The sequence below is a fragment of the Phoxinus phoxinus genome (genome assembly GCF_949152265.1).
Source record: "Phoxinus phoxinus genome assembly, chromosome: 2".
Lineage (NCBI taxonomy): Eukaryota > Metazoa > Chordata > Actinopteri > Cypriniformes > Leuciscidae > Phoxinus > Phoxinus phoxinus.
In genome coordinates, this window is record NC_136877.1 from 51,061,995 (window position 1) to 51,085,407 (window position 23,413).

General features: G+C 40.3%; 2 protein-coding genes across 2 annotated transcripts in view; one reads left to right on the top strand and one right to left on the bottom strand.

Annotated features, from left to right (window-relative positions):
- LOC306992573 (uncharacterized protein) overlaps positions 1-23,413 on the bottom strand; it is an 868,003-nt gene that overhangs the window by 748,694 nt on the left and 95,896 nt on the right. The gene's annotated exons all lie outside the window — the stretch shown is intronic.
- Positions 162-22,589, top strand: LOC306989574 (solute carrier family 12 member 3-like; the record flags this gene model as incomplete). The annotated part of the gene is made up of 27 exons (XM_079595424.1): positions 162-199; positions 645-978; positions 2,499-2,642; positions 2,726-2,801; positions 3,093-3,188; positions 4,979-5,118; positions 5,206-5,316; positions 5,737-5,848; positions 7,863-7,993; positions 8,178-8,262; positions 10,584-10,741; positions 11,552-11,659; positions 11,755-11,878; positions 12,385-12,486; positions 12,678-12,833; positions 12,925-13,024; positions 13,901-14,012; positions 14,131-14,265; positions 19,653-19,759; positions 20,388-20,470; positions 20,568-20,633; positions 20,727-20,831; positions 20,944-21,055; positions 21,790-21,876; positions 21,980-22,115; positions 22,204-22,271; positions 22,451-22,589. Exons 2-27 carry the CDS (start codon positions 670-672, stop codon positions 22,587-22,589), a joined length of 3,102 nt encoding a protein of 1,033 aa, XP_079451550.1. The 5' UTR covers positions 162-199; positions 645-669.

Consider the following 23,413-nt stretch of genomic DNA (forward strand, 5'->3'; position numbering starts at 1 on the left):
ATGAGAGGAGGTGTAACTGTTGCTATAAATTAAGAAAGCCATGATGATAAAGTAAGACAACTGCATAGCTGCTCAAAATAGGATGGAAGCTCTTTAGATTAATATTGTTGGTGGTTTTGTGCTCTGTTCATTTTCTTTCTACGTTCATTCAGGAATTAAAGAAGAGGACATCAGCTGTCAACCATTAGAAGTACATAAAGTAAGTTCTTAAATATTTGGGGGTAATAATCAAACCTCTTGTTTGTTTTCTCCCCCTTAAAGCTTAGTTTGCCCAAAGCAAAATCTGTCCATACAAGGAGTTGATATCAATGTCACAAGTTTGATTGATGTAGAATTACATTAGAAGTAGTGTAGAATTTTTAAAAAGTTTGGATATAACTCATAATAGTTATAAATGTAATAAAAAAAATAGGTCTAAAGCAGGGGTGCCCAATCCTGCTCCATCCGACCGACTGTCCTGCAGAGTTCATCTCCAACCCTCATCAAACACCTGCCTTTCATGTGCAAGTGTTCCTGGAGACGTTCATTGTTTGATTAGGGTTAGGGTTGGAGATGAACTGTGCAGGACAGTCGGTCGGCAGGAGCAGGATTGGCCACCCATGATCTAAACCTACTGCTAAAATGCATTATCTTTTACTTCACAGACGCGGTGTTTCTGAGCGTGCACAAATGGGTCAGCGCTTCTCCAAACGCAGGATGGCGGGGTCAGAGAACCTGCCCCCCGGTCGCTTCTCGGTCAGTGAAGAGGCTCCGCCGCATTACTCCTCTCACAGCACCGGCAGCGAGACGACCATCACGGTGGAGACACCGGCACGGCGGACGTCTGAAGCTCTGAACTCAAGGCAGGACAATCGGAGACCTTCCATATACAGCCCCATGGATGCAATGCCACATCTGGAGTTTTACGCCAACGCCACTGCCACGGGCCGCATCCGGCGCAGCAGACCCTCGCTGGAGACGCTGCGCAAGGCTTGCGATGTGGGTCGCTCCTCCAAACAATAGAAAAGTACCAGAGGCTGCAGTTTCAGGACCGCATTTATAGGGCCCTAGTTTTATGTGACAGCGCCACCTAACCAAATCCAGTCCATCCGATGGGGCCGCATAAAAGAAGGCGCAAAAAACGATAGCCACGGAAATTATTAAATTGATTTAATCTTATTTTTAACCAGGATTTATTCATTTCTTCCCTCGTTTTAGTATAGCCTAAATCGTGGCCACCTTGAACTAATCCGTTCCCTCATTTTTGTTGAACTTAAACAAGGGAACTAATTATTACAACGCTCCTTAGCTTACTTTCGAGTTGAAAACCAAGATAACTGCATTTATAGCCAGAGTCTAATAAAAGGAAACACATTTTTTTTTAAATGTCAAGAGGGTTGTCAACGGTTATGTATAGGATTAGGAGTTGAATAGCACAATATATAAATTCAATTTGAATAATTAATTAGTCACCTTTATTTATTTAGCGCTTTTTATAATACAGATTGTTTCAAAACAGATTTATAGAGATAACAGGAAAATAATGCAACAAAGTTGGTTTCCAGAAGAAAATAATGTCATGGTCCAGCAATTCAGTGATGTTTCATTTTTGTTGTAAATAAGTTATCAATTTAATTAATTTATACATATAGCCGCTCTTGAGAAAAACGTGATGCCATCGTCCAGCTCAGTTCAGTTCTCATATAATTGTGTCAATGCAGGATCAATAATATTGTTGAATATTAAGTGTCCCCAAGTAAGGAAGCCAAAAGCCAAAGGGCGACAAAGGTAAATTAAAAAAGTAAATCATTGAATTCAGCTGAATAGCAAATGCTATAAAATAGTATAAAGTACGACCACATAAAAAAAGTTCTAGAAATGCAGTCCCGAAACTGTAACGCCGGGAACTGCAAGATCATCAGCTGAATAATTGTGTACTAAGTAAAAAAATGACATCAAGTATAATCAATAAGTTATGACAACATGTTTTTACATTGCTTAAACCCATAGAAATAAGTTAAGCAATTTTCAACTTTTTTTAAAGGGATAGTTCACTTTAAAATTAAAATTCTGTCATCATTTACTCACCCTCAAGTTGTTTCAAACCTGTATTAATTTATTTCTTCTGCTGAACACAAAGAAAGATATTTTGAAGAATGTCAGTAACCAAACAGTAGTCTGTACCCATTGACTTCCATAGTAGGAACAAAAAATACTATGGAAGTCAATGGGTACAGACTACTGTTTGGTTACTGAAATTCTTCAAAATATCTTTCTTTGTGTTCAGCAGAAGAAATAAATTAATACAGGTTTGAAACAACTTGAGGGTGAGTAAATGATGACAGAATTTTAATTTTAAAGTGAACTATCCCTTTAAGTTAAACAAGATTCAACTCATTTTTTAAGTCACTTATTAATGACTTTGAGATGACTTAATAATTTAAGGCAGCAACTTTTCACATTGTATGTATGCCTACTTAAACTTTGTGGTTTAAATGTGCGTGTATATATTGGTTTAGGATGGAGAATCTTGCAGTAACACGTGCGTCTCGAGTACGGGAAGCCTTTCGGCTCTTCAAGAGAGTGCCAACGAGTCTGAGGAAAACGGAAAAGGAGGGAAGACCTCCCAACCAGTGCGCTTTGGATGGGTGACCGGGGTTATGGTGAGAAACAGTGACAAATACACACTCGGGCTTGCAAACGGCCACGGGCACACATGCATTCATGCTCTGATGTTGTGTTTCAGATTCGCTGTATGTTGAATATCTGGGGAGTCATTCTGTTCCTGCGATTGTCCTGGATCACATCCCAAGCAGGAATCCGTGAGTACTTTTGGGTGACTCGGGAAAAGACAGTCCAAGATAAACCATCTGAGCGATGCAATAAAACAACTTCCTTTAAAGAACCACAGGCCAGACAGGCTATTGACTTTAGGAAAGATAATGTTGCTTAAGAAATTCCCAGTGAAAATATTTTACAGAAGGACTTCCCAGAACTGTGTGTGTAATCTCTGATGGCCACTTATCTTTGATGTGTTGTGTCTATTCTTTGAACTGGAGCTCTGTACAGACATTGTGTCCTATTTTTTTCTTTTCTTTTTTCCTCTACTTTAGTTCTTACATGGGTAATTATACTGATGTCAGTCCTTGTGACGTCCATCACGGCACTGTCAGTATCTGCCATCTCCACCAATGGGAGAGTCTCTTCTGGTGAGTCACGTGACAAGAGCATGACATGATCAGATTGTTGTGATTTTGATTATCGGCGATGATGACGCTTAATCTTCTGCATAACTCGTCGTTCACTGTTTGTGCTGTGTGTGTATAATGATGTGGCTTATTGCAGAGAATTGTGTGTTGTTGCTTTTTCTAAGCGATTGAGGCAAAAAATCCAATACATTCTAATTGAAAAATGGGAGTTATATCTACAGACAAAAAGTTTAACCAGGATCGAAATAATTTTTCAAAGCAAATTGTGGATTGTATCTATCTGATCCAATTTCAATCAAAACAAACTTTAGCTGGAAAATAACATTATTCAAGAACCGATATAAAGCCAAAACAATCTGTTACCTTATACGTTTATCTCTGTAAAGCAGCTTTGAAACAATCTACATTGTTAAAAGCGCTATATAAATGAAGATGACTTGATCCAGATTCCAACTTGTCCAGATGACTGATATACAGTGAATATACAATGATAAAAAAGAGATGATAGATATTGTCCCCATTAAATAATCAAACCCAAAAAAAACTTTACCTTTACTGTGCTGAAAGTCTTAACATAATGTCTACTTGTTTTACGTTATCATTGTAATAGTTAAACAAGTCAAATGCAAAACATAAAGAAATATGTATGCTGCATGATTCTAATGCAATTTAGTTGTATTATATTTTTGTTCCTAATATCCACCCTGAATCCACACTTCTGCTGGGGTCAGGATGAATTGAAAGACAACCCCCCAAAAAAATTGGTTAGATTACATGTAATCGAAAAGTAATTTACGAAGTTACAATCAGTACAAGGAAAATTTATAAAAGCTAGTAATTGGTGATGTAACCAGTAAGAAACCGATTTTTCATTTGTTTCATATTCATGGTGCGATTTGAGCAAAGAACTGCAGCGTTACACAAACCCCAATCCTACTGAGAAGCTTTGAAATGTGGGTTTGGTCCAGATCAGAACCAAAAACCAAAACCTTTTTTTTTAAGAAGAAGAAGAACCCATTTGATCCAAAGATTTGATCCAATCCAGTAGCAGAAATCAAATTACTTTTGAACAACTTCGGGCTCTATCATTCTGAATTGGTGAAAAGAAAAGAACATTTCATCTAAAAGGAAATTAAAACTTTGTGACTGCCGTTTAATTACACATTAATGACACATTAATTACACACATAAGAAAATTCTGGTCATCAGAAAATAAAAATGGAATTGATGGTAAAGAAATCATGGGCACATGGCATTGCAGTTACGTTGCCAATAAGTCATGAAATTACCAAAATATTACGAATATAGTACATAATTGGAACATTCTTGGTTATCCATATCCATAAACCTAGGAGATCATACTGGCAAAGTTGTGAGGTTTCAATTTCATAGTAATGAAATTACAAGCATGCAACAATGTAGTTGCGCTATCAATTAATAAGTCATGAAATTACCAAAATAGACACGTCGTGTGTTATGGGAACTCTTATGGTCAGAACACATTAAAAGGTTTCTGTTTTCAGTTAATAACTAATGATCTTTACAATGCAAGTGAATCAATCAAAACTAACTTTAGCTGGACAATAACTTTATTCTAGAGCTGCTGTAAAGCCAAAACAATCTCTGTTACTGTAATTTCCTATTATCACTGTAAAGCTGCTTTGAAACAGTCCATTTTGTTAAAAGCGCTATATAAGTGAAGGTGACTTGACTTTTAGACCAAACATCTCTAGAAAGCACTCAAGACACGTTAGTCACAGTTGTCCATGTGTCTGTCCTCCACCCGTCAGGCGGCGCGTACTTCATGATCTCCCGCACACTGGGTCCGGAGCTGGGCGGTCCCATCGGCGTGGTGTTTTCTTTCGCCAACGCTCTCGCTTGCGCGCTCAACACGGTGGGCTTCTCCGAGACGGTCAGAGATCTTCTCATTGTAAGAAACCAACACAGTCGTTTTGTTGCATGACATAATGTTGTGTTTTTGCTGATTGTGATGTGATGTTTGTTTATGATGCAACAGGAGCTTGACTCCCAAATTGTGGATTCAGTCAATGATGTCCGAATTATAGGATCCATCACAGTCACCATGTTGCTTCTCATCTCATTGGCTGGGATGGAGTGGGAGGCGAAGGTACATTCCTCAAAATAAAGCGTTTTACAGTACTTTTTGAATGTCCCTTTAGGGTTCTTGGCCTTTTTTGTCAGCTGAATCCATTTGGTCTCATTTATTTATCTGAGATTTCAAGAAAAGCTAACCTTTCACCCTTTAATGCATTATGATCACTTGTTGAATGCTTATATTATTATTATTTCTTATTTAATCACATTAATGAACATTTGATGCATTTATTTATTTGAAAATGATACATTTGAATTTAATGTATTGTGATATTGAGCCGTACTAATCTCCGAATCCGAATCTCATGACCCTGCAGTTCCCTCGGTCTCCTCTAGAGGCTCCACAAAGCCCTTGTTCTGAACTGTGAGCTTCTTCATCAGCTCATAGTGTAGTGCTTTCCTTCACAAGGCTTCTGCTTTCATTCTCTCACAGACTCAGATCCTGTTCTTCTTGGTTCTTATGGTGGCCTTCATCAACTATTTTGTTGGCACCGTGATTCCTGCGACTCCCCAGAAACAGTCGATGGGTATCTTCAGTTACCGCAGTGAGTGTCAAACGACCAAAAAATATCTCTTTGTCAAGATCCTCAAAGTTTGATAGGTTTAGAAAAAGTTCACTTTCATAAAGTTAACAGCTTCCCAAACAGCAACGTAGAGTCGCCCCAGATCCACATGTACCAGATGTGGCCCGGATCTGGGCCGACACTATGTTGCTGTCTGGGTTTAAAGCTTCATGCAATAGTTGCTTGAAAAGTTGTGTTACAGAAAAGTACAACATTTTGTTTTTGAATTTGTGACTTAAATTACACACAAAGCTTTAGACTAATTTTATAGTGTTCTATAAAAAAATGATGGTGTCCCTATAAAAATGTTATGGTGTCACTATAAAAAAAACTTTCCAAGAAAAAACAACAATAAAGTTGGATAGATTGTCCATTAACAGCATACAGGTTTGAAGCAAAATGAGAATGAATAATGACAGATGTTTAAACTTTTCCTTTAAAGGGGTGGTTCGGGATTTTGGACATCGGACCTCATTTTCAAGTTAGCCTGGTTGTTATTCATCAGTGGAGACAGTTTTCAAAAAAATTCATCCAGTCCTTCCAGTTGCATAGTTCGCCGATGCTAGGCTAGCGCGAATCAACGGTATAAGCTAGCCTGCCATTAAAAACTGTTTTACCCACTCCACAGTACACCAAAAGCAAATAAATTATAACGCCAGACTGTCGATGTAAATGTCTATTGAGAGAATAATGTTAGAAATCAAAGTAACTCACCGGTACTCTTACATCTCAATGATCGCATTACATTTACAGGAACTAGTTTCTCAGCAGCGGCGGAATTTTACTTCGCTCCGGTTAGTAGTACTGCGCCGAAAAGTAAACACAGAACAGAAGCGCGCACTACAGACGGGACGTCTAGCTAGCTAGTAGTAGCCATGAACAACGATATTGAAAAACATTTGATTGTAAACTAAGGAATTGGCAACATGGTGATTCGTTGTGCATTTCAAAATTGTAAAAATAAACCAAATAGATGGTCATGCAAAAAGTTTCCACAAATTTCCATTGAGAGACCCAGAAAGGAACCAACTGTGACTTCTTTCTGCTGGCTTGGACAACGAGACACCGGCAGAGACTATTAAAGTTGCGAATTTGTAGTGATTATTTTAGACCACACGACTTTGAAAACCCCCATAATCGAAACGTTCATAAGTCACTGACAAGGAATGCAGTTCCAGCCGTCTTTCCATATGCACCAACAACAGCAGATGAACAGGTAATAACTTTTGTTAGGCTACTATAGCTATCTATGAAGCTAGTCCCTTTCATAACTGATAGAATGACAATGACAGCGTTAGTGGAGATAACGTTACAGTTCAATTTCTGCCCTTTTAGCATCCATCTCGATTAGTTCTTCGTCTGTGTATTCCGGCTCATACTGTACAGTTCGTTGAATAAAACACATTCCTCGTCTCCAAAGTCTGAAACATTGGCATGGCTTTCAAACGTGGCCATAGTCCTGTGTTGATTTCTTAGTAAAATCTTACTCTTCTTACTCTGCTTCTGTAGTGATGAGTGTCAGCGGCAGGTAAATACACTTGCGTCATGTGGAGACTCTCTCGGTTGCCTAGGTAACTTAATATCACTCCGCCGCTGCTGTAGACTGTGCTAATAAATACAGGGAACAAAATGTAACTATTGCAATGCAATGAAAGGGTAGTTTGATTTCTAACATTATTCTCTCAACAGACATTTACATCGACAGTCTGGCGTTATCATTTATTTGATTTTGGTGTACTGTGGAGTGGGTAAAACAGTTTTTAATGGCAGGCTAGCTTATACCGTTGACTCGCGCTAGCCTAGCATCGGCGAACTATGCAACTGGAAGGACTGGATGAACATTTTTGAAAACTGTCTCCACTGATGAATAACAACTAGGCTAACTTGAAAATGAGGTCCGATGTCCAAAATCCTGAACCACCCCTTTAAACTCACTCCAGAAATGACCTTGCACAATATAACTAATGTATTTTGATATCTACATTGTTTTTGCCAGGCGAGATCTTCCTGGAGAACCTCTTCCCGGCCTGGAGAGGGCCAGACGGCGACTTCTTCCGGATGTTTGCCATCTTCTTCCCATCTGCCATCGGGATCCTCGCCGGAGCGAACATCTCCGGCGATCTGAAGGTGAAGAACATCTGCAAACATGTCCAAACTGAAGTGACGCTACTGAGCTTTGAGTTATTAATGGTTCTTATGGAGCATAAGTGCATGAATGAATGAATGAATGAATAAACTTTACGTTTTCTCTCAGGTTTTTTGAAAAGACAAATATGGTGTTAATCGAACGCTGTGTTTGTGAATGTTTCAGGAGCCTGAGATCGCCATCCCAAGAGGGACATTGATGGCCATATTCTGCACCACCATTAGTTATCTGGCCATATCTGCAACTGTGGGTGAGTATTTAACAGAACTTACAGAGTTCATTACCTAATTTTACTCAATTCATATTCCACTAGAGGAAGTGAGTATCAGCACCAATGGTCAATAAGTCCATTTGTTTCCAGCTCATAATAAGTCTAATAACGGGCTACTCATGGTTGCAAAGAAAATGAGAAACTTGCAGACGGCATATTTGGTGCATTAAATAAGGATAACAATTATTATTTAAGAATTGTCTTTAACATTATATTCCATTAGTTTGGATCACATGTCTTGTAATAAAGACTTTGATTTAACGTGTGACACTGGGAGTTTTGATATTGTGTGGTGATATTGGAGAAACAGATGATTTTAGCCAAAAGTCGAAAAAGATATCGTTCTAAATATAAAAGAATAGTCCACATCACAACTATATAACGATAACGGCACAGAGGAATGACATCATTAGGATCTCTTTCAGAATTATAATTTTTTCCTGCTGATGAACGATAAAAACATTCACAGCCAATCAGAATCCATCCAGCTTTAAAGAGATTGAGCATTTAAAGAGACAATTTGTTTCTGAATTAAATTCAAAACTTACTGCAAATAATGATGTTTTTCCTCTGTATTTTTGTCTTGTTTTCCAGCATAAATATAAAACAATTCTTAATCAAAATTATTGAGAAGCAAACTGACATAAAATATTAAGTCTCGACTTCCGGAAAAAAATAAAAATCTTAAGGGCATGGTTTCACAGATAGAGTTTAGATTAGGCCTTAGTGCAATTAAGACATGTAGCCTTTATAAACGTGTTTTAGAAAATTAAATAATACTGGTTTGCATCTTGAGACAATACAATGGCAATGACATATTTAAAGTTGTGGCTGTGCAAGTTGCTTTCAGCTAAAACAGTTCAAACATGCATTTTAGTCTGGGATTCGCTTAACCCTTGTCTGTGAAACTGGGGGAAAGAGTGTATGCTTAAAACAAGGGACTTATGGGGTCAGAAAAATAACCTTCAATTCAAAGGGAAAACAAGATTATTTTTTCTGACCCCATTGGGAAATACTTTTTCTTGCTTTATTTTGATGTCTTTCTCAGAAAACAAGACTTAAAGGGATAGTTCACCCAAAAATGAAAATTCTGATTACTCTCCCTCATGTTGTTCAAACCCGTAAGATTTTGTTCATCTTCAAAACACAAATTAAGATATTTGTGATTAAATTTGAGAGCTGGATCACTCCTCCATAGGCTTCTATTGTAATTGAAACTTGCCGGCCCAGAAAGTTAGTAAAGACATCGTTAATAATATAGCCCAAGTGACTACAGTGGCTCAATCTTAAGTTTATCAATAAATTATAAATTTGTATCAATTGTATACATTTTGTGAGCAAAAAAAAACAAAAACGATTTATTCAACTCTTGATGTTCTTCTGTGTGTTCCTCTGAGTGAGTTGATGTGTAACAGCGCAGCGCTTCTGGGTTGTACGTCAGAATGGAAGCTCACTTTTGGCCGACGCTGGTCATGTGTGTGATGCTGGCCAATAGTGAGCCTACGTCCTGACTCTATTTTAACAATGTTTTTTACTAACTTTCTGGGCCGGCAAGTTTCAATTACAAAAGAAGCCTATGGAGGAGCAAGTGAGACAGCTCTCAGATTTAATCAAAAATATCTTCATTTGTATTCAGAAGATGAAGGAAAGTCTTACGGGGTTGTAACAACAAGTTCAAGTTCAAGTTCTTTATTCAGTCATGATGTTATTACAGACACAATAATAATCACATCAACAACAAAATACAGTTGAAAACTGAATAGGAGCATGAGGAAGACATAGTGGTAACACTTTACAATAAGGTTCATTTATTAAACATTAGTTAATATATTTACTAACATGAACTAACAATGAGCAATACATTTGTTACAGTATTTATTAATCTTTGTTAATGTTAGTTGATATAAATAAAGCTGTTCATTGATTGTTCATGTTAGTTCACAGCGCTTTAACTCATGTTAACAAGATTTTAATAAAGTATTAGTAAATGTTGAAATTAACATTAACAAAGATTAATAAATACTGTATAAGTGCAGTTCATTATTAGTTAACGTTAACTAATGTAGTTAACTAATGTTAACTAATGAACCTTATTGTAAAGTGTTACCGACATAGTATTATAATTTCATAACCATAACCAACATGAGGGTGAGTATTTACTGACAGTATTTTAATTTTTGGGTGAACTGACCCTTTAACATCTCGAGTAATTTAGCTTCTGTGAATGTGAATGTAGAATGCGTGCATTGGTGATAATGGCAGCATGAGAACGTCTCTGAAAGTGTGTGTCTGTCCCACAGGAGCGTGTGTTCTGCGCGACGCCTCCGGGAACCTGAACGACAGTCTTCCGCTGAACTTCAGCGAGGCGTGTGACGGTCTGAGCTGCAGTCTGGGCTGGAACTTCACCGAGTGCCAGCAGAGCGGCTCCTGCGCCTTCGGCCTCTCCAACAACTTCCAGGTGAGCAGATTCACTTCTGCCTAACTTATATACGGTGTGTGAATGTCAGATGGGCTGGTCTGTTGGTTAGAGTTGCTCTAATAAACCAAAACAGCCAGTGATCACATGATTTCTGCAGTACTTTATAGAAATGCTGTTTTAACCTTTAAAAATCATGCATTATTAAAATTGATTTTAGTATCAATTATTGTATTTATTTTTTGTTAATTAGGTTGCAAGAGTTTATTTATTTATTTAAATGTATTTGGGCTACTAGAGATAAATATAATATAATAATGTATTTATGTAAATATATTCATAAGTTAGGTTACTAGAGTGAATTGTCATTTATTTGGGTATATATTTCAATTGATGTATTTTTAATTTATGTATTACTTTCATTAATAAAGTAAATCATCATTTATTTGTTGGGTTACTAGAGTTAATAATGATTTATGTATTTATTTAAAATATTTATTTATTCAATTACTATATTTATGTATTTATTTATGAATGAACACTCAAAAAAAAAAATGCTGGGATGTTTCAACCCAAATTTGGGTCAAATATGGAAATGTTTTAATTACATTTTTAACCCAACGTTTGGGTTTGTCCATATTTGACCCAAAATTGGGTTGAAACAACCCAGCATTTTTTAGAGTGAAGCTGTATTCAAAATCCACTTGCCTCAAAATCTCAGGGGACACATTTCTATGGTTTAGTTTCCTTAGAGATGATCTAGTCAACATGTTGGATACTGTTCTGGATCGCTCTCTCCAACACAGATGAACTTTATTGTGCATTCATGAGGTTTCCCGCTCAAATCCGCAGGTTCTGATCCAGGTGTCGGGCTTTGGTCCGTTGATTTACGCGGGCATATTCGCAGCCACCCTGTCGTCCGCCCTTGCGTTCCTCGTCTCCGCACCCAAAGTCTTCCAGGTGAACACCACACCTTACACAGATAATAGCTAATGTGTAACTTCATACGCTCATCAAAGTGAACATGGCCTCTTGAACATCTCCTCTTGGTACAGTGTCTCTGTAAGGACAATATCTACCCGTACATCGGCTTCTTTGGAAAGGGTTATGGGAAAAACAGCGAGCCACTGCGAGCTTATCTGCTGTGTTACATCATCGCCATGTGCTTCATTCTGATTGGTGAGTCAAAAATACATCTGATAAAGCTACATTCATCTCAACTTGCATTATTCAACGATAATACTGTATTTTCTTATATTTTATATGCACATGTGTTTGTTTATGCAGTTTCTGGGCATACAATGTTATATATTAAAATATTTATACTTTCAAAATTCGTAGGACCGAAATGAACTAGTGAAGACAAAAAGTGTTTAAATAAGTGACCAGTTAAACATTCATATACAGTTCAACCCTTAAATCTTGATGTTAAATACAATACATGAATTTCAATTTAAATACAATACATCTTCTTTTTATTCACTCTCAAAAATGCTGGGTTGTTTTTACCCAATTTTGGGTCAGATATGGTCAAACCCAAACGTTGGGTTAAAAATGTAATTAAAAAGTGTAACCCAACAGCCGAGTTTGTCCATATTTGACCCAGAGTTGGGTTTTTAGAGTGCACATATACTGTATGTTATGTGTTTTATGGTATAATCACTTGTTCCCTCTCATCTGGGCAGCCGAGCTGAACACTATCGCTCCTCTGATCTCCAACTTCTTCCTCTGCTCATACGCGCTCATCAACTTCAGCTGCTTTCACGCTTCCATCACCAATTCACCCGGTGAGTTCAAAATACCAAAGGAAAATCAGTCTATGTACAGTCTGTACATATTTTGAAGACTGAGTATTTCATTATCATGTGAAGTTGCTTTGAGTTGCATTACTTTAAAGTTTGTTCAGTCCAGATATAAATACTATCACGTTTGTTTCTTCTACTCTCTGTTTTCTGGTGATTTCTGCTGCTCGTCTCAGGATGGAGGCCATCGTTTCGGTATTACAGCCCCTGGACGGGTTTGTTCGGCGCCGTTATTTCTGTCGTACTGATGTTCTTGCTCACCTGGTGGGCCGCGCTCATCTCTTTAGGTTTAATCATCTTCTTATTCGGCTACGTGGCCTACAAGAAACCAGGTGAGCAGGACCATGATGACCCATCAGAGTAAAGATCGCATTGAAACGGTGAGCTTTTACTGACCGTAATGATGTGTCCGTGTTGTTCAAGAGGTCAACTGGGGTTCGTCTGTCCAGGCCAGCACCTACAACATGGCTCTGTCCTACTCCGTGTCTCTGGCGGGAGTCGAAGATCACGTCAAAAACTACAGGTCAGAGGCTACAGGACCTTTTAATGGGATGTGAATGAGATATTAACGTTATTAACTTCGTCATAATTATGTGATAAAAAGAAGCCAAAATGATGACTGTCATAATTATGAGATAAAGTCATTGTTAAAATAAAAAGTAATAATGGTGAGATAAGAAACCAAAATTATGACTTACTAAGTCATAATTATGGGATAAAAAGTATATTTTTAGATACAAAATTATAATGGTGCGATAAGATACCAAAAGTATGACTTTCTAAGTCATTTAACTATGAGATAAAAGTCAATTATGAGATAAGAAGCCAAAATGATACACTTACTAAGTCATAATTATTAGAGAAAAATATTTTATTTTGATAAAATATAATAATTCTGAGATAAAAAGCCAAAATAATGACCTTCTAAGTCATAACTATGAGATAAAAAAGTAAAAATGATGAGATAAGAAACCAAAATGATGACTTACTGTTGTAATTATGAGATAAAAAGTCATTTCAATATAAACATAATAATTATGAGATAAACAGCTAAAAATAGATAAAAAGATAATAATTTAGCAAAAATTTATAATTTAGATTTTTTTTTTTTATCATTTTTACCTCATAATTAAGACTTAGTGTGTCATAAATAAGGCCATTGTCTCATTACTTTTCATTACTTTTTAGTATCTCATAATTATTATAATGTTATAATTTAATCTATAATCTCATAAATTCACATTTTAAAACATTTTAAATAGTGGATACAAAAAAATTGTTTCTAGTGCCATTATCTACTGCATCAACCCATTGAGCAGCCTAATTTTCATTGAATATAAATGAAATGTTAAATGGCATGGTGTTACCACACGTTTACTCGTTCGGTTCGTCTCCTCAGGCCTCAGTGTCTAGTTCTGACGGGTCCTCCGAATCTGCGTCCAGCGCTGGTGGACTTCGTGGGCTCTTTCACCAAAAATGTCAGTTTGATGATTTGTGGAGACATTCTCATGGTAAGAACCAGTTGCATCATGCTTTATTTTTAATTTCTTGGTATATAAAACACTTCTAAATGAGAGCGTTCTGCCCTGGATAGAGCTGAATATTATGGATCTGTTATTGTCTCTTCAGGAGGATGAGAAGTCGGTTGTGTCCCAGCGCAACACCTCTGACATGATAAAGTGGCTGAATCAGAGGAAGGTGCGTTCCTTCTACACGGCCTTCAAGGCGTCCAGTCTGAGAGACGGAGCCCGGCATCTTCTACAGGTGACAAACCTTTACTGAGCCTCGTCCATGAAACATGAGCAGAACGGATCACTGTGCAAATCGTTTTTTAACATGAATTATTACGTATGTAAAAGTGATTTTGTTCATTGCATATAATGACTGCTTGTGTTCCCTTTCGTAGGGAACTCGCACTGCGTCGTTGAAAACGACTCTTTGGGGACGCTCCCTAAGCGTACGCCTCTGAAGTATGAATGAAACTAATCCAATCCTGATTGGTGTTGCGTCGTGACGTAACATGTGACGGCATAACCGGATGCATAAAAGTGTCGCCGGCGCACACACACATTAGCTTTCGCTCTTCAGCAAGCGCTCTCTGTTTTTGTCTGTCTTATTTGGTGTTGTCTGTCTGATCCAGTCACTGTATTATGGCGAGTGAGCAATTCATTAGATGTGTGCACCCCTGCCCAAAATATATTACGAGTGGGGACACGCATCATCAGTTGTGTGTGAATTGTTTTGGAGTGTAACACACGCACGGGCAGCTCTCGAGGGGGCTGTCTGTGATCTCTGTGAAACACTCCCTATCAGTACTGCGCTCGCGTTCCCCGTGGTTCAGGTCCCGCGTCCGTTGAGGCGGCGCGGTGACTCAGATCGCGGGGTTCGCAAAGGGATCTTGCAGATGAGAATGAGACTGCTGCGGCACTTTCTCATTCTTCATCTGAAGGTTCTAAGGCTCTCGTTCATGGTGCAGAAGCCCGCGCTGCGGCTTCTTCTGCCCGTGACGAGACCTCGATGTTTGAACTATCTGCTTCCGAGGGAGTGGATGTGTTCAGCATCGAGGCGGCCGGATGAGCGTGAGTTAAATTCACCAGCTCGCGTTCCCCGCGGTTCGGGTCCCGCGTCCGTTGAGGCGGCGCGTCGACTCAGATCGCGGGGTTCACGGGGATCTTGCAAATGAGAATGAGACTGCTGCGGCACTTTCTCATTCCCTATTTGAAGGTTCTGTGGCTCCCTTTCATGGTGCAGAAGCCCGCGCTGCGGCTTCTTCTGCCCGTGATGAGAACATGATGTTTGAACTATACACTTCTGAGGGAGTGGATGTGTTCAGCATTAAGGCGGGTGAGCGTGAGTTAAATTCACACAGCTCGCGCGCGGCGAATCAGATCGCGGGGTTCGCGATAGGATCTTGCAGATGAGAATGAGACTGCTGCGGCACTTTCTCATTCCCTATTTAAAGGTTCTGTGGCTCCCGTTCATGGTGCAGAAGCCCGCGCAGCGGCTTCTTCTGCCCGTGATGAGAACCTGATGTTTGAACTATCTGCTTCTGAGGGAGTGGGTGTGTTCAGCATCGAGGCGGATGAACGTGAATTAGACTCGCCAGCTCACGTTCTCCGTTGTTCAGGTCCGCGACTCAGATCGTGGGGTTCGTAAATAAAATAAATAATAAAATATGAATTTTGCTGATGAGAGTGAGACTGCTGCGGCACTTTCTCATTCGAATGGTTCTAAGCCCGCGATGCGGCTTCTTCTGCCCATGACAAGCACCCGATGTTAAAATAAAAAATCTTCAACATCGAGGCTTATAGCGTGTTGTGATCCGTGCTGTGGCCAGATGAAAATTAACTGGCCACATGTTAGACAGGAAGCGCTTAATAAATAACTAAGAAAGGAAATAAGTGAACACTTCCTGCAGCAACAATCACAACATCAGCGCCGGAGCTTACCATTTTTATTGATTTATTTATTTTTCCTGACTTGTATAATTATCTAAGTCATGGGATAAACCCCACTCCTTCCTCTAGAGCCCCTCCCTCTGGAGTTTGGCAACAGATAAATTTATCTCGCTCTTTTGATCAGAAGGATGACCTGAGGGCCGTCCTTCAGGCAAGAGGGTTTCAGGAAAGAGGTTCTACCTGAAATAAAAATTAGACCCTTTCCCTCCCCCCCCCGTTGTAGAGCAACTGAGGTTGTTCTCACAGCGGAGCCCTCAGGAAAACTATGTGGTTGCCCGCCGTCCAAGACGCTTCGGGCCACATCAGTTTCCAGCGAACGCATACTGTTGTGTTTGCTCCAAAAAGCTTGAAAAAGGGCATTGACTATGGTTACAAAATCGGTCTCGACTAATCCCTGCCGGTCATCTGCTTCAGGGGGTCGAGAACAATGCTCAAAGACTACCCGAAACCAGCCTCAAGGGGCTGGTTCCCATAATAGATTTTGTTGAAGCGTGTCAAACGCTTACCCAACATATCTGCATGGGTCCTGCGTATAAGCAGGATTGGGTGATGGAACAAAAAGTATACTCTTTACTGGTCAGAGAGGCCATATGATGGGTTCCTCCTCCAGACAGGGAGTCCGGATTTCTCAGCCGGTACTTTATAGTTCCAAAGAAGGATGGAGGGTTCCTGCCGATTTTAGATCTGAGTCACTTAAATGATTCTCTGAGGAGCTTCAGGTTCAAGATGCTCATCGTGAATCAAATCAGGTCCGAGGACTGGTTTATCACGATAGGTCTAAAAGACGCATACTTGCTCCATCCTTCCAATATACAGGAGGTTCCTGAGGTTCGCTTTCGGGGGCGAAGCGTACCAAATTCGGGTTCTTCTGTTTGGCCTAGCACTCTCCCCTCACAAAAGCTCCAAGTGTATGGATGCAGCTCTGGTCCTACTGAGGCTTCAGGACATCCTCACACTTATTTGAATCGACGACTGGCCCATTCTGGCTCAGTCTCGAGCAATGGCAGTTCGGCATCGAGATGTCGTCCTTGGCCGTATTCCGAGCTTGGGGGTGAGACTCAACACGAAGAAAAGCGTGTTGGTACCAGCTCAGAAAACTACGTTTCTGGGCGTGGTATGGAACTCAGATACAATGTGGGCACATATGTCTTCCGCGTGTATCGAGTCCATCTGGGCCATGGCATCCGGGATAAAGCTAGGCCAGGCCATCACTGTAAAGCAATTTCTAAGACTGCTGGGCCTCATGGCAGCTGTGTCCAACATAATACCTTTTGGACCTTCTACACATGAGGCTCCTTCAGTGGTGGCTGATAGCCAAGGGGATTTCCCCAAGGGGGAATCCGTTCCGAACAATCAGGGTTACGCGCCGATGCCTTCGTTTCCCTAATTAATATGGAAGAAACCTTGGTTCCTGTCCCAAGGGCCAGTGTTAGCAGCGTCATGTCGCCGGAAAACCGTTTCGACAGGCGCCTCCTTCACTGGCGTGGGCGCGGTCATGGATGGCCGCTTTGCCAGGGGTCTGTGGCAGAACCATCAACATGTTTGGCATATATTTTGCCTAGAGATGTTGGCTGTGTTCAGGGCTCCGAGGAGCTTCCTCCCAGACATCAATTTATCTGAACCGACAAGGGGGACTCAGATCGCGCCCTCTATCCAGACTGGCGCATCAGATTAATCTATGGTCCCAGGGGAAATTATTATCTATTAGAGCAATATATGTCCCGAGGGTTCAGAATCAGGGAGCAGACATCCTGTCGAGGCAGGGGCTGAGGCCCGGGGAATGGAGACTTCACCCAGAGGTGGTGAAGTTGATATGGCAGAGGTTGGACCAATGGAAGTGGATCTGTTTGCGTCTCGAGAGACGTCCCACTGTCCACTTTGGTTCTCCCTCACTCATCCAGCCCCACTGGGGTTGGATGCCATGGTACAGGCTTGGCTGAGGCTTCGCCTGTATGCTTTTCCCCCGATCGCTCTGCTCCCGGGAGTCCTGGAGAGGGTCCGTTCTTCTGATAGCCCCGTTGTGGCCGGCCCAAGTATGGTTTTCAGACATATTTTCACTTCTGATAGCTCCGCCGTGGCAGATTCCTCTGAGGAGGGATCTGTTGTCTCAGGCGGAGGGCACAATATTCCACCCTCGCCCGGAGCTGTGGAAATTGTGGGTCTGGCCCCTGAGGGGGTCCAGTACCTAGATGCCGGTCTATCAGCTGAGATGGTCAAAACCATACTTAGCTCTAGGGCTCCGTCTACTATGAGATTATATGGCCTCAAGTGGTAGGTTTTTCCACTTGGAGTAGAGAACATGAGTTAGATCCAGTTAACTGCCCAGTGGCTTCAGTTCTGGAGTTTCTTCAAGATCGTTTCTCTGCGGGTCTCTCCCCGTCCACACTTAAGGTGTACGTGGCTGCCAGTTCGGCGGTCCATGCACCACTGAGTGATGGGCCTTTGGGGAGGCACCAACGGGTCATACTATTTCTCCATGGTACATGGAGGTCAGGTCCTTCCTGGGACCTGGTGGTGGTTCTCGAAGGGCTATCCCTGGCTCCCTTCGAATCCCTCCAGTCGGCTTCGCCTAGGACCTCACGTTCAAGATAGCCTTTCTCTTAGCTGTTTCTTAAAATTATTAAGAGAGTGGGAGATCTCCAAGCCCTGGCACTAACGCCAGCTTGCTTGGGGTTTTGCCCCCGGCAGAGTTAAGGCCATCCTGCACCCGAGACCCGGCTATGTGCCTTAAGTGCATTCTAACATGGCTAGGTCCATGGTCCTGCGAGCATTTCATCCTCCACCTCATGTGTCGGCAGAAGAAGAGAGGTTCCTTTGCTCTGCCAGTCAGGGTTCCGAGTATTTACCTTGAGGGGTCCTCTTCTTCGAGGAGGTCGGACCTACTGTTAGTGTGTTTTGGGTCACCTAATAAGGGGCTCCCGGCATCCAAACAAACCATAAGTAGGCCTACAAGGTGCGCAATTTGCCTTCACCTTTGGCCGTAAGGGCTCATTTTAACAGAGGCATGGCGTCCTCTAGGGCCCTCCGTTCGGGAGTGCCCCTCCAGGAGATCTGTGAGGCAGCCGGTTGGGCTACCCTGCACACTTTCATCAGGTTTTATTGTCTTCACCTCCTTAGTGCGTCTGGCGCACGAGTGCTCTCGTCCTAGCTTAAGTGCCTGAGATCAACTTCACTCTAGGACAGGCTTTTTCGGTGCGTGGCCTAGTGGGTATTCGTTCCCCAAAGAGTCGTTTTCAACGACGCAGTGCGAGTTCCCTACGAAAGGGAACGTCTCGGGTTACGACTGTAACCCTTGTTCCCTGAGGAGGGAACGAGACACTGCGTCGTCTTGCCACGCCCCTTAACGCCTGGGAGCGGCTTGCTTCATCGCGAGGCTAATGTGTGTGTGCGCCGGCGACACTTTTATGCATCCGGTTATGCCGTCACATGTTACGTCACGACGCAACACCAATCAGGATTGGATTAGTTTCATTCATACTTCAGAGGCGTACGCTTAGGGAGCGTCCCCAAAGAGTCGTTTTCAACGACGCAGTGTCTCGTTCCCTCCTCAGGGAACAAGGGTTACAGTCGTAACCCGAGACGTTTCATGCATAAAGCCCAGTGATTTTTATACTATATGCTGGTTTTTGGGGGGAGTTTTTTTTATTTATTTTTTATGTAATGTAGAAAATGTGATCATGTTCCCCTCTTAAGGCCTCTGGTTTGGGAAAGCTGAAGCCGAATATACTGGTGGTGGGATTCAAGATGAACTGGCTGGAGAGCAGCAGTCAAGTCATAGAGGACTACATCAACACCATATAGTGAGACAAAACTACCTCATAATGCCCAAGATCTGTCCAGAAAGAAATATCAAACTATATTTGGCTAAAATAAGAAAACAAAAGAAAAGATAAAATCATTATCTTTATTGGAATGCAAAAAAAAGTGAATTTATTTATTTTACTGGTAAAGTAGATTAGTAATGCAAAATAACATACAATTTTCTTTACTGTAACGCAAAAAAAAGTCAGCATAAATTAAATTTGGAGGAAAATTTGTACAATTTGTTATAAGAAATATCAGAATCAGGAGAGTCATCCGAATTATTAGGACCTGTCAATAAATTAATTTAACAACATAAATCCAAGTTACTTTACAAATAAATGTTAATGTTTAAAACCGAATAGTGATCATAAGTCTGCTTGTATATTTTTGTTCTATGTACTTAATTTATGGTGATATTTAATTATAATAATATAAAACACTGTAAAGTATCCTTTTCTAAAGAAAATTTCCATTTACAATTGTGGAGGCAAAATGTGCTTCATTTTGTTAATGGTCCTAAAAAAAAGGCTTCATTTCTTTTATGTAAAATATTGAAATGTGGATATGTTTTTGTGAGATTCACTCTGCCGGAAGCAGAAATTACGTATTTTTCTTTGGTTTTAGTGATTCTTTCGACTCCAACCACGGAGTGTGTGTTCTGCGCATGATGGACGGACTGGACATCCGAGACGAGTTACAGACTGAGGGTATGTCCCGTGTGCAAATGTGTGTGTGCTTTAATGTGTGTGTGCTTTTAATGTACCTGTGTATTATTGAGGTAATTCTGTCCTGTGTTTGTGACAGTCAATCAGGCCTTTGAGATGGACGAGGCCATCGAGTCGGATCAGCAGAACTCAGACGCAGATTCAGGTGAATCAACTCAAACCGGTCGATGTGTCTCCTCTTTGTTCTTCAGTCCTTATCTCACTTCTTTGTTCTCTTCTCGTCTGATCTCCCTCATAGACGTCGACAACACAAAGAGCGCGGTGAACGATCATATCAAAACTGTGTTCCAGAATAAACAAGGGAAGAAGACCATTGACGTGTACTGGATCTCTGACGATGGAGGTGAGATACGGACTGTAATCATTACCAGGCTTCAGTCGGCATCATTTGGGTTTGATAACCCTTCAGTTAAGTTTAAACGATTGAGTAATGTGTTCCTCGCTCTCGGTCTCAGGTTTGACTTTGTTAGTGCCATACCTGTTGACCAGAAGGAAACGCTGGAGACGATGCAAAGTCAGAGTGTTCATCATCGGAGAACAGCAAACCATGGAGAACGAACGCAAAGAGTGAGACTCGTGAATCTTTAATCATCAGAATCATTATGACAGAGGATATTTGAATATCTCAGCTAATTCTTCTAGACAGCATTTAGGTTAAATAAGTCTCCCAATGTTTCTCTTGAGAAAAATAACTCTCATAGATCTCAGTAATGTCTCAAACTGTGCTCAGACTTGCCAAGATACCAAAGTGTGAGATCAAAAAAGTCAGGCATCTCAATGTGAACTCAAGCATTTCTCGATCAAATTCGCCCCAGATCAAATGATATCTTACTCTATAATCATTGAAATTATCAGAATTAACAAGAACATTAGACCTCGTTATTTCAAATCATGCGGATCATCAGAATCGTTAATATGAATTAGTATTATATTTTACCACAATTGTCATTGTATGAATCATCTGAATCATCAAATTCAGACTCATTCATTAGAATCTTCAAATCATCAGTTATTTGACACAACAGAATTAGTAGAGTCATTGAATCATTGGAATCTTTGGAATGATTGGAATCATTGGAATCTGCATAATTGGAATCATTGGAATCTGCATAATTGGAATCTGCCCTCAATTTCATTAAACTACACAAGTACAAGCTCCTCAAAAATTCAAAGCATATTTGTTTATGGCGACGAGTGTCTTGTATCGTAAGCCTGCTTGTATATTGAATGTACATAAAAGCTGTCAGTACTCGTATATATTGAGTAACTAATTTATTAATAAAATGTCTTCGTTTGCTCAGAATGATGACTTTGCTCCAGCGTTTCCGACTGGACGTTCATGATGTCATCGTGATGACGGACAGCGATCGGCCACCGCTTGCCAAAAAGTAGGTTTACCCCTAACGGGGGTGAATTTAGTGTGAAACATAAGACTTTTAACACCCAAACACAGGAACAGAACTTCTCTGTCCATCTTTTGTCCATCATTAGTACAAAGCGCTTTGAGGAAACGCTCGCCCCCTTCAGGCTGAACGAGGCACAGCTGGACGAGAGGACGGCGCAACAGCAGAGGACAGAGTGTCCGTGGAAAGTCACGGACAAAGAGATGGACGCACTGAGACTCAAGGTGTGTGTGTGTGTGTGCTTGACCTCAATGTCCTGCTTCAATCATAAATCCCACTTGGCAGCTCAAATGTTTCATCCTCCTTTGATAGTCGGAGAAAAAAGTGCATCTGAACGAGATCATACGGAGGAATTCGCAGCATGCCGCGCTGGTTCTAGTGTGAGTATTGACTGTAAGACCATTAACCATTACTGGCTGCTGGTCAATATGTGATTCATACACAAAGAAAGCACAATCTGATAATATTGGAGCCTCATAAATCATTTATATCTTAAATGTTAAGAATCATAATTGGAGGGTAAACACATCTGTTAATTATTAATACCCCTGTGTTTCAGGTCTCTCCCCGTACCGCAGGCAGACTGTCCCAGATCTCTCTACATGGCCTGGTTGGACACGCTTAGCTGCGGTCTACACTGTCCCGTCCTGCTCATTCGAGGAAACCAGCAGAACGTCATGACCTTCTACTGCCAGTGAACGTCTCACGTGATTAACTCGCTTATCTGGCTCTTTAAGGCAAAAACACTACAGGCGAAACATAGTTTTATTTATTTATTCATGCACTGGTAAATTTTGAGATTTTTTGGCTAGTCTGCTTTTTATAAAATGTCTTATTTCAGACATCCTAAAAAAAAGATATATATATATTCAACATATACTTTTAAGTGTTTATTTTGTTTTATTTTGTCTATTTGCATCTGTAGATTTCACTTACAATGCATATCTTTAAAAGTCGTATTCGCAAAAAAGTTTTTATCTAGACCTCAGAAGCACTTATATACACCAAAATTTACAGTTTTATTCTTATCTATATTCTAAAGGTTTTTACTGAGGGGTTTGTTCATATATCATTCATATCATTTTATACAACATGTTATTACTAAAAACATAGTGAAAATTATTTTTTTCTGTTTGTTAAGAGTATTTTCTGATTTAAGCTGTGGTAAAAAGAGATATCCAAAATCCCCTCTATAAAAACCTTTATCTGTAACATGTCAACAAAATCAAACAATACGTTTTAACCTGGCTTTATCCAATGTTCTGATTTATGTTCTGGAAATGTATGCAATTTAGTGCATATTTCATTACATATTGCCTCATATGCATATTTCTAAATAACATTTCAGAAAAACTATGAGTTGATGATATCTATTACTTTTTTAAACCCTTTTTACCTATAGTGTCTTGCCTTAAAGTGTCGACTCACTTGGCCATGTGCAGTTCATAGATTTCGCTTGTCATTTGCTATACAAATTTTTTTTTTAAAATAAGCTACAGCCGCCTCAAACACTTATCACACT